At 34.5% G+C, this 16,621-nt stretch overlaps 1 protein-coding gene across 1 annotated transcript in view; it reads right to left on the bottom strand.

Moving 5' to 3' along the window:
* Positions 1–1,357: 1,357 nt before the first annotated feature.
* LOC134537925 (mutS protein homolog 4-like) overlaps positions 1,358–16,621 on the bottom strand; it is a 76,260-nt gene continuing 60,996 nt past the window's right edge. The window contains exons 4-5 of the mRNA XM_063378890.1: positions 3,989–4,137; positions 1,358–2,204 (exon numbers count right to left, since the gene is read on the bottom strand). Of these exons, the coding sequence (XP_063234960.1) occupies positions 1,989–2,204; positions 3,989–4,137 (365 nt within the window). The 3' untranslated portion in view covers positions 1,358–1,988. The remainder of the gene's footprint in view (positions 2,205–3,988; positions 4,138–16,621) is intronic.

The following is a 16,621-nucleotide window of genomic DNA, read 5'->3' as shown; positions in this document are numbered from 1 at the left end:
TATAATACCTGATTTTCAGAGATAGGTAGTCAAAATGGACTTGAGCCACTAACGTTTATGATCAGTTTCCGATTTTTTTGTATGTAATCTTGAGAATTTTAATTACAAATGCAGCGTGCTAAATTTTAGATGTGAATGTACTTCAAAACATTGTTTTTGATAAATTTCGACCAAATAAAACAATTATTCCATCAAACATATACATGTGTATAAAATTATAATGACGAAATAGTTATTTTTTCTAACTAAACAATTTTTTTTTCACCGAAATTTGGCACCGAAATAACTTTTTATTCACCGAAATGGGCCTTTTTTATTTACCATTTTTCATTGGCCCTATAAATAATGTATAGGAGACACCGATACCTTTTTACGCTGGTGATGACGGCATGGAGGATGTGTACTCTGTGACGAGAATGCTGATACCTTGTCGCTTCCTGGGACCGCTACTGCTCTGATACAAAAGTATCAGATACTTGTAACTAGGTACATTACTGTATCAGTATCAGGTTGGAACAGATACCGAAAATTGCTGTAACAACCCACCTCTACGTATTTGTAAACACGCAACATTCCACAGACTACACAAGAATGCGGCTTTCACGTGAAACACAGCCAGAAAATGGGACTTACAATTGTTAGCGCAACGAAGCAGAGATGTCGCAATATGGTGGCCTAAAAACTTGTACTCTGCAAGATGACGGACAATCTTCCAGCTAGTTGTTCTTTGCTTTGTTTACAATCGTGAGGCACGGATGGCCATTCTACATTCAATATTTACGAATAATAGTAGTTGTGAATGACGTGACAATAAGATACTTGTGCTGAATACGCCATAGAATGATGGTTTCTTTTGATACTGAACTGAAACAAAATACAATCAGTAAATAAATTGTGTACAGTGAAGACGAATCTACGCTTTTTACCTTGATTTCGCATTTATCTCGGAATAGTCTAGATTTAGCATTTTATAGCGGAAAAAATATAATTTAGCATATTTTAGCATCTATTTAGCAAAAACTAAAAATCACCATCCCTAATTATAACCTAAAAATACGGCAAAGATGTTAACATTCGCCAAACTTAAAAATAATATTCAACTTTGAGTTCTTTATTTAGTCAGAGATTTATTTTAAACTATGTTTATGAACGAGTGTAGAATTTACGTTAATGTTTATAATATGTAATTTATTTTTTGTTATGTCTTTGTACTTTGTTCGTTTAATACGTGTACGAAGTTGTTACGGGACGTATGTATACATAGGTAACGTATTTTATAATTTAAAAATTAGTACGACGAAGGTTTATACTATTTAAAAAAAATTATTTTCCAGAGTTATTATCCCGAAGAGAAAAATTATTTTCCCGAATTTCGGGATCCCGTCCACCCCTACTTGAAAGCAATGCAGTAAATTCTCGCGCTTCGCCAATGATAATTGGCCAGTTTCCCATATTGTCATATTAAAATATTTGGTTACAGGTCACAGCGCAGTATTTGCGCGACTTGTATGAACAAGTTTATAGTATTATAATGTTCTTAAAAAGGGCTAATATTTTTTTTCTAGAGTATATTGGGTGATTACAAAAGTTTTTAGGAAGTATGCCTCAAAAAATATGAAATTCAAAATTTAAGTGTCACCCTAATGAACACATAAATAATATATTTGCATTCTGTTATAACACATATCACACATTTAACCTACAAACAACATAGTATCTCAAGGAACAAGAGTATCATTAATTGTAATTACATTACATATGTTGCTGCACGTTCGTAAATTTTCTGACCTAAAATACAGTTTACATGGATCCTATAACAACCAAAACGTGTGAGTAACTAGTGTTTAAACTAAAAATATAATATTGTCAGTATTTTGTACATGGATTGGATTTTACATTAAACTGGGGTTTAAAAAAATTTCTTATCTGAAATGATAAGTAAAACTATGCAGTCAACTCAACAGTTTGAATACCAGACGATACCTAAGCTACACTATGCAGCTAAAAGCAGGCACTGACTTGGGTGTGATGAGCATCTCGACAGAGGCGTACTCGGACACGCAGATGCGCTGAATGTGCTGCAGCCCTGCTGTGTCGTTGAAGTGGCGTCTCTGCACGGGCGTCACGCACTGGTAGAAGTCGCTCAGCACCACAAACAGCTTGGACGGCTGCATCCCGTCGCAGAACGTGTTCGGCACGATGATCTGCCGAGCAACCACACCCCACGGGTCTTGGGAACGGAAAAGAAGACAGCACAATCATATCAAGGTTGCGGCCATCAAGAAGCTTGGTGTTCTGGAGTAGTGTTTTCATAGGGTCATTCCTAGCCTAAACGCAAGGTCAAGAAGTAGTAGACGATTGTTACTTTCCGGGTTGGTCCGGCTAAGCAATCCAGAATAGTAACAAGACACTTCAATCACTTGAAAAGTTTACATACATTGGTTTCGAAGTTTTGTTTTTTGTCTAGTTGCCAATATTAAGGATAAATTATTCTCGTAAGAAAAAAGTTGTGGTTAGTTGTCTTTACAATAAAAGAGTTTTAAAGCAGTCTTTCGTTTTATTATTACTTCTCAAATAAAACAGACGTAGATTACAACTTTCACAACAGGTGCAGACAATGTATTAGATATTAACTGTATCTCTTCGCTCAATTAGAAAAAAAACAATTGGCGTCCCTTTGTTTAATCGCGCGGACATGCCCGGGAGGGTGACGACAGTCACTGTGGGCCGATGCCGACACTGGGGTCAAATTTTGATTTAAAAGTCCAAAACTAATTTTAAAAAAAGTTACTATTCGGCCTGATCCTGACCGACAGGAGTGAAATTAGCCATTTGAAAAATCTCACTGCATTTCAGTGAGCTGTCAATGATGTGGCCGCACGCAGCGACGATCAAGCGACAGCTATTTCAACAACGAAGTTGTCTTCCCTTACAAAAGTGAAAAAGGGGAGACAACCCTGTGTCAACTCACCAATCACAATACAGAACCAGGTATATGACCATATAAGAAATAGTCATGGAAAAACATTTTTCTCTGGAAATCTGGAAAGAAACATCACCCTACCTAAAGGTGTGATTTGATTGGCTGGCAAGATAGCACTCAGCAAAAGTTCTATTCATTGCTGCGCATTCGTGCGCTTACATGTTGGGTTTTCCCACTAATCTGAGGCGTGAAAATAACTAACTGGCAGCTGTATCTTCCATTATTTTTAAACCTTTTTGAATGTAACAGTCTTACTGCCCAGACGATGCTTTAAAATTGAAAAAATGTAATTAATAGACATACTAATTTTAACCAACCATGCAAATTAGAGGAAATAATTATAAAACTACATTCATCTGTATTTAGAACCTAACAAAAATAATAATAATAATTAATATTGATTCACAATCAAAATACCTTAAATGGCTATGGAAAATAGAAGAAACATGTGTAGAAATTAATTATGAAACATGAAGACATCAGTAGCAGAACAAATTCTCATTTCAATAGTTATTAGTAGCAGAGGCAGAAATCATGCTATGTTACAAGGAAAGCCTAAAATCAATATTAACTACGAACAAATTGGCTGCTTTGAATACCAGACGAGTCAAGATGAAAGAATTAAATAGACAACTACACATTGCAAAATCATCACATCTACTAAAACACTTGCAGTTATTAAAATGTTAATTTTGTTCCCAATAAACAAGTATTGTACCCTGATAATATAGATTTAATTAAACAGGTCACTTGTTGAATAGTCCAGAGTATGTTTATTCATTCCTAAACATAAGTTTGTGCGTGTCGACTTGCATTCGCACATGCATCAAAAAAGGACACAATTTTAAAGGATGATCTTTATAAGACAGTAATTACACAGGTATAGCCATTTAGGGAATGAATCACAATGTGTACCAAATTTAAATAATACAAATAAAAGCATTAAAAGACAAAACGTAATTAGAGCCCAAGAAGTGAAAGTGTGCAGGAGACACGAGAGCTGACCTCCACGGGGTTGAAGATGTTCATCTTGGTGAGCACGTTGTGGTAGCTCTGGCTGTCGCTGATCTGGCACAGCACCAGGCTGGGGTGCAGGATGTTCACAGCAGCGATGCCCACTTCGCCCCGAGCGTGGCCGCGCCCCTCGCACACCGCTGCCGACACGCAGAACACATTCTGTCCATCCGTGCACGCGCACAGTTACTTCTATTTCAAATTAGTAAAAGAATAACTACTGCAGGAAAGGTGTTCATTTATTTAACCTGGCAGGCCTCTCTATCCTGTTTGATGTACAAGACATGAGTACGCATTAAAAGCAGCATTTTGACAACTGCCAGCTCATGATACAGAGAACCCTGCTGAATGATTTTTCCAAGTGTAAATATTTATATTATGAGCAGTAATACAGCAGAAAATTTATTTGTTAAAATAAGCTATCTATAGCACTAAACTGTCTGAAATTATTTAGATTTGTTTTCCCCTTTCATGCAGTCAATAATTTTAAAAACTAACATTTGAGTACTTTTACGACTCTTCAAGGCTTTACTCATGGAAACAAAACATTGGGGCCAACAATTCATTGAAATAACAAGAAACATTTACTATGAAAGAAGGGGGAGGGGGTTGGGTTTTTATCTTAGACTTGCTAAAATAATAATAAATAAATAAATACACAAAAGAACACTCTGCTTGGATGCATACAGTAGAGTCTCGCTAATCCGGACTTGTCCGGACCGGACCCTGTCCGGATCATGGAAAGTCCGGATTAATGGTAATCAACTTTAAAATGTATCAAAAATAGTTTTATAGGCTAAAGAAAAAATCTTTATGCTTAAAAATCAACTGTGTTTTATTATAAAGTACCTAAGAAACTATGTACATATGTATGTAACTTATATATAAAACAATAATTTGTATTGTACATACCTACATGTGATTAAAAAGTATAAAACAATTAAAGGTTAAAAACAATTACAACTTACTCGAAAAAGTCTGTAATATTCTTTTGTTTTAATGAAGATTGCCGTCGTTTTGCCGTGCGATCTCGTAGGCACCTCAAGGTCAGTAGCTCAGCAGCTTTGCTTCTCAGAGTAACTCAGCAACCCCTCCAGCATGTAGTCACTTCACCATGAGTTGGGCCAGCTGATTCCTCCGTACCTCCATCGTCATCTTCCGAACTGTCTATTTCAGTTGCTGTGTTTGCAATGCACGCCTCCACGATTTCATCTTCACTTAACATATGACGATCAATAACGCTGTCACTGTTCATCCCTTCTGATATGTCATTCTCCTCTATGTTGGCACAATCCTCTAACTGTTGAAAAACATGTACAAAATCAAAGCTAGTTGAAGTTGGTTGAGTTTCGTCTTGTCCCTGTTTTTCCTGTGAAATGCTTGGCCACAAATTTTTCCAGCTTTTTTGAAAACTTGACGGCTTAATTTCTTCCCATGCTCATGCAGCCAAGTAAATGACAGTTCATTGTCACTTTTTTAATATGATCCATTAAGGCTAAGATCCTGAGTTTCTCGTGAGCGGCAAAGACACGCGTAGTTATCTACGTCCTCAACAGAGCGCACTGGCAGTACGGTTGAACGATGTAGCGACGCGCAGAAAATTAAGGGGGGTGGGAAAGAGGACGCTGTTCTCAGAATTCTTATCGCCCAGCGGGGAGTCATGTTTACGACCGGTCAGGGAGAGGGGGGTGGGGGAAGGGTGTACTCTTCCTCGGCGAGCATTAGATTTCCAATCCCTTTGCTTCTCTGTCCATGTCCCTCACACCCACCCAAGAATACTCAATCCTCAACAAAGCGCAAGAGAATAAATATTACTATTTTTGGTACATTTCAGTTAGAAACCCGTACGTAACCGAGTGCAACCCAGGTAATTATAATAAATATTAATTTGGTGCACTACACTTATACGATATACAAATTGTATGTTTTACTGCGGTGATTATGTGGCCAAAACTATCAGATTTGATCTCTTTTGCAAGAACGCTCGTTCACAGCTAACCACTACATTCAAATAAGTTGGCCAGTAATGTAGTTTTCCTGCCCCCGTAAAGAAAAAAATATTTAACCGTGTGTGTGTGTGTACTACAAATGTTTTGCGCTTCTACAAATTTTCTTTCTTTACACATTTTGTCACAGGTGTGTGCGTATGTGTATTATGTACACAAACAGTTGAACGTTGACCATCTAATAGCATGACGTTATGTTGCAAAGCGGTATTATTTGCTATATTTGATATCTGATTAGGACTGTATTTTTCTGTGCAACTATATATACAGGCGAACGTTTTACACTATCGGAGAATTTTTTGTAGCTGAATATCTGTCTTCAAAATATTGCAGGTTATTGCATTAATTTTAGTGTTTTAAATGTATTATGTTTTTAAGTATGTATACATGAGGCTAGAGCTATAAAAATGTTTGGTTTGCTATTTTAGCTGACCTGCAGCTTGTGGCTTTTGATTACACTTCCTTTTTTATATGTGATGTTTAAAAACGATGTTATTAGTAAATGTCCTGGCATTCGTACTTCTTGTAAAAAACAATCATATTTTCGAAAATTAAGCTATAATTTAGTAATTTATTATTGCAATATAAATACTTGTGTATGTCAGTCTCGTCTGGCGAAATGAGGAGCTCCTTCACGCTATCCCTAATGGTGATGTCAAGCATCACTGGTAGTTCGTTTTTTATGTATGAACTGGAAGTCAAAGAGGCTCGAAATAAACATCAATTGTAACTAATAATAATAATTTAATTCTGAAAGGGCCACATACTCGAATAATCGCCTTCTCTACGCAATCAAACGTGTTGGAAGTAAAATATCTAAGGAGTAGGCTACACGTCATAGGTTGTATAAGAATATTTCGGAGGGAGCTAACCAAAGGATATTTTATCGTGCATACAGATAAAGTGATATTTTAAGAGTAGTAATTCCCCCCCCCCCCCCCCAAACCACCACCAAACTGATGGATTTATTGACACATCCGTACATAAAAAAACACTGCTCCAGAATCTGCACCTAAATCGTCTTAGTGGGGAAAAGGTGTACATAAATTACGATCACTGAGGTTATACAGAAGGTAATCAACGAGAGTACGTGATTAGGAGTAAGGAATACTAATGCAATAAATATGCCATTGATATAATTTAATGATAATTTTTACTCACGTTTTAGAAGTTGATATTGCTGAATAGCAAATTTAAATTTTAAAATATTGTAACAATGAAAAATTGTGAACCAATACATATTTTTTGCTGAGTGTATCATTTGATTATGTCTTAAGGCAAATGGAAACTAGATATTATGAGTACGAAATATTTGTTTAAGTAATAAAAATTTACATAATAAAATACTTACATTCATACAAAATACAAATCTTTTTCTTAGATATACAAGTATAACTACAATTCATTTTCGGCCAACGAACATATAGTAATGCTTTGGGCCCTGATAATAATACATAATTACATTTTCACTTTTCACCAAAAGTACCTACATGAGGCACAAAAGTCAACAAATCTTAAAACACAATAAAAATATACCCGGTCTACATTATATTTTAATACAAACACCAATACAGTACTAATTTTAACTGAACATTTTTTGGAGATATGCATAATTTTATTAAAATTAATCAGAAAGTAATGCAGTTACATGTTTGCAACCTTGCGTACTTCACTTGCCTTTGACGAATCCAGATAGGTTCAATGTTTAGCCAGCCGAAAAGGATGTTTAGATTTTATTTTTAAACGCATGGGAAATTAGTCATTTTTTTAACACTTCATTGCTGTCATGTGAATTTACGGCAACTTACATTATTATTGTACTTTTGTTTTGTAGTAACGATCGGTAGGCTAAATATGTACATGTGTTTGTTGAAACTTCGTTTTAAAAACCATAAATTAATTTTGTCAATTTATTTATTGATACCAGTAAAATACAAAATAAATGATATTTATTTTACGACCTCTTAAATTATTTAAATGATATATAAAATATGACCAAAAAGTTTTCAAATGAAGACGTATTGTCAAGTGGAAGTACGCGAGAATTACACAGATTTATTTACTTGCGTATTGCATAGCATACTTCACGTCCATTTTTGACAGCCTTGCGAAGTCATATTCTTCAGGTGAATTCGGACACGGCATTATAATATTCCATTATATCTAGAAGACGTGTTCTTACATTTGCTTGGAGTTTTAAATTATTTTTTTTGAAATAATAAAGCAATTTTAAAGTTTAACTCCATTGCAGAAACACTTACCCAATATATTTGGTGGTTCTCTGCAAGTGTATTTTGTGTTTTATTCTAGTTCGATAATGAAGTCAATCGGAATTTATTGCCTTTTTTTTCAGATTTGTTTATACATTAGATGTATATAAATATAAAAATTTATGTAACAGGATGAATCTTAAATGGTTTGAACAGTTATCTATAATGACTTAGTTGGTTTGTTCATTAAAAGCCTTTCTTTTTTACTGTTCAAGTTGGATTCCATTATAACTCAAAAAAATTATCACGTAACAAAAAAAATTAATGAATGAGCTTAGTTCTGTTCCAATGCAGGTGTTAATTTTATGAAAATAAAGTAGGTAATACTATTTTTTCTCTAGATAAGTAGATTTAGAAGTAAGGCTTCATATTTCAGTCATTACCATGGTACGACTTCCGGAAAAGTTTTACATATATTTTTTTTAATAGAAGGTACCGGAGCTTGCAGGTTGCGCAGAAAGGAATTGTATTGTTTGTGAGAGTTCTCTGTTGGCAGTAACACCTATGATATATGTTTGATGTTCTGTTTCCAACTCATCGTTAACTAAATTTTACAGACTGATTATTATCCTTTGATTTAAAATCTAAGTTATTTACAGTGTTTAAAATATGCTTTCTTGCGTTTAAGAATATTTCGTTTTGTTTGTATGATGTTTGAGTCACCCGCAAAGATAATGAGATAGTTATTTTATACTGCTTCTTTCGCGGTTTTTTTAATTTTAGTCTTGACAATGGAGAATGAATTATTCAGGCTGTGCTAAATAGATAGATTATGCTTTATAACAATAAGATCAAACTCTTCTATTTTTGTGCATTTGATAGTATTCCTAGTTTAGTTAATTTATCCAACAATATATTTAAACAATCAAGGCCTTAGATGCTTTATAAAAAAAGCTCAATTGATTCATAATCAGTTGCCATGTATAGATTTATTTTGTAGAAAATAAAGCAGTATGTGTTTTAGTGCTTAGAGTTGATTTAAAACCATGTATTAAATTTGAAAGTATTTTGTACTTTTCATACTTAAAATTATCATACAATGTTCAAATATTTTTCGATATAAGTAAGGACACATGTATTTCGCGAATACATCTCGTGTCAGGCTATTTCACACATAACTGTAGCTTTTTCCTTAGAGGTTTGGAGAATTGCGGGCGTGCAGCAGTACGGTAACTACGTCCTCATTGGCCCCGTCGAGTGCGGGAAAACAGCCTTCACCGATCACAACCAATAACTACAAGAAAAATCTACAGTGTTTTGTAAAATACCTTGACACGAAATGTATTCGCGAAATACAGGTGTCCCTGGATATAAGACGTAATTGCTCTCGGACGATAATTTTCTTTACTGGTATTATCACCTTTCTAACGCAGGAGAATAGTTTTTGTAGTCTTGTGATACCCATTCTGAACTAATTCCAATAATGGAATATGTGTTTATTATAATAAATGGAGAAGTGTATATACTATTAGCAAATGGATCATTAAAAATATGAAAAGAAATTATAAAAAAATTACAAATTACTCTACTGCACATAAATTACAGATTTTAAAAAGCCAAAATTACTATAACATTCAAAATATTACAGAGTGTGCCATGTAGAAAACACGGACGCGTGTTGTTGTCTAAATGAAATAAATAAAATACAAGTCTGCGGCTTTAAAAACCAAAGAAATAAAATGTTTCATAAATATTCAACGCTTATAAGGGTACAACCATTCATTACACTGATAGGACATAGTTTTTCTAGTACATCATACTGATTCCAAACCAGACACACATATATAAATAATTTGTGTTACACTTCAATTAATTTGGCCATGATTTAAACCTGATAAATAAACAATGCAAACAAGCAAAACTGTACAGAGTATCTTCAAATAAAATCTGGGCCAAAAGTAAATCAATATTTTAGTGCTCAATAAAATTCGAAGGAAATGGAAGATTTTTTGTAGTATTATAAATGATCATACAAGGATTTCTGATTTGGTTTTGTATTAATTTTGAGCGTAAAACTACCCCGAAAATATCCATCGTAAACATTACTATGAGTCTGATTGGCCATGTTAGTGATATGCACGATTTTCAAGGCTATCTCCCGATATTATATGATATGTGTTTTATTTTTATACAAAATAAAGCACGAATATGTTTTATATTTCTTGTGTGAGATACCAGTTGCAAAGACTTTGCAGTTTGATTTTATGGGTAGTGAATCAGTGGTATAAAATAACTTCATTTATTTTTTCCCGATAACATCTTTTTGACATTAGTATAATTTAATCACTCGTCAAGCAGAGAACCTTATTTTTTTTAGTCACGAAAAAAATTGTTTGTATTCAATATCAGCTAATAACTTATTATTGCTTATGTCATCAAATACATTTACAGTATGCCTACTGTTCAATTTGTACAATCATGAGAAGTAAACAATAATTTCTGCAACAACGTTCTTCCGAAAGAAGGTATACACCGATTTTAAAGGTGTGTGCCTATTTCTTAATTTTTTTTAATAATTAGAAAATAAAAATTGGTACTTTTCCGAATTTCCTCATTGAGGCTGCGATCCAAATTTCAAGTTTCCAGCCCTTTTGGCAGTGGGTTGTAATTTGTATTGGCCAGTATGTGAGCGAGTGAACTACTTTTTGCATATTCGAGCAATTCAAAATTTAGGCCCTAAAGTTTAATTATAACAATTTCACGTAAGCTAGAAAACTCAAAGGCTGGTAAAACAATAGAATTTTATTTCATATAATTCTGTATCAATTTCATCTAAGTATTACACACCCATTTAAACACATTTTATATACATAATAATTTTACTTCAGCAAGGTCTTCGGTTTCTTGTAACACAAATAAAATTACCTAAAAAAATTACGGGACATACTTAAAAAAGTTTTTAAATTGTAATATTTGCCAAAGAATTTAAATAAATCTAACTGCAAATGTAAGAACACAGTATAAAGGTATTTAAAATTGTATTTTGGAAAATTACCTGAATGTTTACTTGCTATAACTCTTCATTTCACTTGTTAAAAAGTATTTACATGTATACATATGCGTGCGTGTGTGCGCGAACGTGGAACTTATGTTTCTATGATAATTTATAGTTACAAATAATGTAGCGGAAGTTAAAATGACAAATATATAATTCTTTCTGGCCAATATTTGTTTACAAACATAATTTTACATGACTCCAGAAGCAAAATAAAAAAAAAAGAATCGCCACTGACTTGTAATTGTGTTTCTAACGAACTTGTGTAACTAACGAAAATGTTTTAACGGCTCAAGGTTAGTGATACAATAAATGCTTGGGTAGTGAAAAATCCATTGTTAAAAACCAAAGGTAAATTTAAACGACTTTTAGTTAACCATTCTTGAACGACAGCATCGAGAGATTGTCCCTTATTTTTGTATCGTTATATACATAACTAAATCATTACGGGAGGAAGTTGCCATAGGCGGCTGGTCCTTCAGTTACTAATTTTTTTTAACATCTCTATAAAGTTGCAATACTAACTATTAATATTTTGATCATAACTCATTTATGTAACATTACACCCAGAGGTATAGACCATACTACCAGAGCTAAAGTCGAGGTACAAATATAATTAAAGAAACATAATTAAATAAATATAACTAAAGAAATATAATTAAATAAATTTATAGAAAATAATTGTCATTTTGCAAATCAATTTTTTTATAATAATTAAAATGTTCTAATACAATCTTAAACATTATTTATTTGTCTTGAATGTACGATTCTTGAATAGAAGCATAAATAATTATTTAAATTGATTTTGGAAGTTATATTATTATATGAAACCATTTTGCTATTATTTTAATACACAGTGATTGCAGGATTCATTCATGTGTTACGGTAAAGAGTCATATCAAAATACATAATGAAGTCACTAAGATAATATGTGAAATAATGTTGTAATAAATGTAATTTGCGACGTTCACGTAGATGCCCGTAAACGAAACAGGTTAGATATTATAATCATATTTAGCACTTAAGTATTTCCAAAATAAGTTTTTTTTAAGGTGCCTAACTATTATAATAAATTTCTATCTACTAAAACAATTCAGTAATTGTAATTAGATGATTTTAAATCAAAAATATTCTATGAATAAATTTGTCACGACAAGAAGCATATTAATTATAATTTACATCACTGAAAAGCTGACAAATATATCTATAGAAATTGTCGACAACGTGAGACGGTTTTCAATTCATTGATTACTATTGCTGATACTAGTGTTGTGTTTTGACCATTTCGAAGCGATAATATTCCCGCCTGAACTCCTGCGATATTCGAGGCATCTAGTGAGTAAACTCGGAACTAATTGGAGCTCTAGCGGCAAACTGTTGAACTCGTTCCTTTCATCAGCGGCAAGTGACAGTTAAATCACAATATTTTATACTCAGATTATTTAAATTCTGTACGTTGTATTAAAAAAATTAATCGGCAGAATTGTTCATTGTACCTCCTTTAAGTTGTGTGCAAAGTAACAGCCGTGTACCGTTTAAATATATACTTAATATTTAGTTCTGAAAATTTCGAAATTCAAATTAAATAAGAACACATTTTTTGAGAAAATTTTTATCATCATATTTACAAAATTCAAAGTTTTGTTTACAATTCTGCCGTTTATATATTTTTTTATCTACTACGATATTCATGGCAGAAATAATTTTCTTGGAGGCTGCAAAACTAAGGATCTTAGCCTTAAGTTAGCTGACGGGTCTGCTTCTTGTTGCTCTAAAAGAGACATGATCAATTTTTTCCTATATCACCATTTTATTGCTTCAATCACACCTTGATTCACAGGTTGTATCAAAGAAGTCACATTTTTGGCATAAATTTTACAAAAATTTCACCATCTCACAATTCTTCTTCACTCGGGTGGCATGGTGCATTATCAATTAACAACACAGCTTTTTCTGGGTGTTTTTTGTCTCTCAAAACCTATTTTGTTTTAGGAACAAATGTTTCAAAAACCAAGCTTTAAAAATTTTTCCGTCCGTCCATGCCGATTTTTGTGAAGTGTACTGGGCTGGAAGAGCATTTCTATTAAGATTTTTATGGGCCCTAGGCTTAGCCGATTTGCCTATAACCAAAAGTGGAATTTTCAAGTTGCCAGAAGCATTACTACAAGGAAGCAAAGTTACTCTTTCTTTTTTTACCTTATGACCTTTGGCTACAGAATCCTATTTTGATGCTAATTTTTTTTGGAAGCATTTTGTAATTTAATCCCGTTTCGTCAGCATTAAACACTTGGCAATGCTCTAAGTTTTCATCTTTAATAAACATTTAAAATTTTACTTTAAAGTCTTCACTTGCACTAGTCAGCTGACAAAATTTCACCTCTTACTATCTTTCCAACGAGATAACCATCCCACACTGGCAGTAAAAACAGGGTCACCTTTTAATTTTTCATCGAGATTGAGCGCAAACGCTTGTAATGTTACGCCCGACAGCGGAACGCCTTGTTCACGTTGTTCGCAAAATCAAATGTACAAAGCCTTGTCTAAAGTTTCATTTTTTTGTTTTTTAACTTGCTTCTGTTACCCAGACTGTTCTTAATTACCATTTTGGCACAAAAATCTTCAATTTCTTTCCAATTTTTTTTCCAATCAGAAACAGTTTGTTTTCCCACTCCTATATCTTGCGTGATTCTAGTTAATGATTCACCCAAATTAATACAAAGTAACAGTAAGGCTTGGTGTTTTTGCTCCATTGTTACAGTTTAGTAGCCATTACGTTGCTCTTAATAAGTGCATGCAATAGTAGAGAAATACATGGATCGCCAGGAGGAAGTTGTGTAGCTAAGGTTGGCAAGAAAGGACAGTGAAAAGATGGAAGCCAACAAGGAAGTGTATGTTTCTATAATAGTATTTTATATCCAGTGTAATCGTAATAAAGAAGTAGTGAACAAAGAATATGAGGTCTCTGTTTAATTACCAGAAATAGGAAGTACAAGTGTAATCATAACATGGCGCAGTCGGAGAAGAGTCAACGTGTCACGAACGGCAAATAGACACCACGCGGTAACGATAAGGTATTGCAGACCAGCGTGCCGAGCAACACAGTCAACATCACCATGAATAATTTAAAACTGCCTAATCCATTGCAATTTACGGAAAATGCAGCGGAAAATTTTCGGAGGTTCAAGCAGCAGTATGAATTGTATATGCTAGCGTCGGGGTCCACGAAGCAAACGGCGGAGGTGCAAACGGCGATTTTACTGACAATAATTGGTGAAGAAGGTTTGGAGCGTTACAATACATTTGAACTGACCGAGGCAGAAAAAAATGACCCAGTCAAAGTCTTAAGTGCTTTTGAGAACTATTGTGTTCCGCGAACCAATGTCAGTGTGGAACGGAATGTATTTTTCAACAGGGACCAGAAGGAAGGGGAAAATATTGATATGTATGTAACAGACCTGAAGAAACTAAGCCGGAATTGTGAGTTTGGGGATATGAGGGACAGCCTGATAAAAGACCGAATTATTGGTGGTCTGCAAGACAGGGAAATTAAAACCAAACTGTTAAACACAGACGACTTAGCCTTAAACAAGTGTGTCCAGATATGCAAAAATGCAGAACTAACACAACTCCAGTTACAAACCGTATCCCGAGGGGAAAACGTGGCAAGTGTGTGCAAAATCAAACAAGCCAATATGTCTCAGCAAGCACAACCTTCAAGATCGGCGTATCAAAAACTATCCAGGTATTCGGGGCCTCCACAATCAAGATCAACAGAACTTTACAGAGATGGAGAGGAGAGCAGCAAGCAGATGCCACAGCGGTACGGAGGAAGAAATTGGAACCAGGTCGAGGGCAATGCTTTTAGCTGTTCGCGATGTGGTAAGAAGCATCCACCTATGAAGTGTCCAGCATATGGAAAGGTGTGCAAGGTATGTAACAGACTAGGGCATTTTGGAATAGTGTGCAGATCAAACGTCAATTCTGTACATCAAGTGAATCAGCAAAGCGGAACAGTTGGGGTAAACAAAATGAGTGATCAGGACAGGGAATTTAACGGACAACAGAAATGGGACGGGAGACAAGTACATGAGCAAGTATTGTTATTAGGTCAAGTTTCATGTGTACAGAGTGAAAGTGCAAACAGTAAGGAGGAATGGGTTGAAAAAGTGTTAATTAGGAATAGGTATGTCAAATTTAAATTAGACACTGGAGCACAGGTAAACATAATCACAACTGAGGAGGCAAGGCACCTAAAAATAAAAATGGTGCCCCCAACAGTAAAATTGGAGAATTATAGTGGTCTACCAATACCTGTAGTAGGAAAGTGTTTCTGTTATTGTAGATTTAAAGGAGGTAAGGAAGGTGTGGTGGAGTTTCAAGTTGTAGAAGGTAACAAGAACGCTCCACCAGTGATCGGCCTACCCACTATAAAACAATATTATCTGGTGAGGAGAGTACTAACGGTAGGTACAGTTGAAAACAATGGGGGACAGAAATGTTCTAAACAGGGCATCATGGAAGGAGGTACAGGTAGCTCAGGGTTCATAGATAGCTTAGATAGCAATGCATTGCCTGACAGCGTTAGTGAAGTGTTACAGGAATATAAGGAATTGTTCGAAGGAATTGGGGTATTCAACTATACATACAAAATAAAGGTAAGGGATGGAGCAGAACCACACGTTGCAAAACCTAGAAAAATACCATTTCACTTGCTAGATGCACTGAAACAGGAACTAGATAAAATGGAGCAGTTAGGAATAGTCAAACCAGTGACAAAACCAACACAATGGGTTAACTCCCTCGTGGTGGTCAGGAAACCGGATAATAGTCTCAGAATTTGTATAGATCCATTTAAATTAAATAAGGAAATAGAAAGAGAATACTTTCAATTGCCCACATTCGAAGAGTTAGTCTCACGAATGCCGGAAGCGAAGGTGTTCACAACATTGGATGGTTTCAAGGGTTTCTGGCATATCAAATTAGATGAGGAAAGTCAGGATGTAACAACATTTAATACACCATTTGGGAGATACCAATTCACTAGGCTTCCATATGGGTTAAGATCGGCCCCAGAAGTATTTCATAAATGCTTAACAACCATTTTTGCAGGCATATCAGGGGTGGAAATTTACATAGATGATTTGATTATATGGGGGAAAGATCAAGCGGAACATGACTTGAGGTTACAACAGATACTACAAAGAGCTAAAGAAAATGGAGTAAAATTCAACAAGTCAAAATGCAGGATCAGTTCTTCAGAGGTAACTTATGTTGGGCACAAAATCAGTTCCAACGGCATTAGCCCTGATGAGGCAAAAGTCAAAGCAATAAGGAACATGCCCACACCTAAAAA

Source organism: Bacillus rossius, chromosome 12, assembly GCF_032445375.1.
Source record: "Bacillus rossius redtenbacheri isolate Brsri chromosome 12, Brsri_v3, whole genome shotgun sequence".
Taxonomy (NCBI): domain Eukaryota; kingdom Metazoa; phylum Arthropoda; class Insecta; order Phasmatodea; family Bacillidae; genus Bacillus; species Bacillus rossius.
The sequence above is the reverse complement of the archived record's forward strand: the minus strand, read 5'-3'. Positions and strand labels throughout refer to the sequence as shown.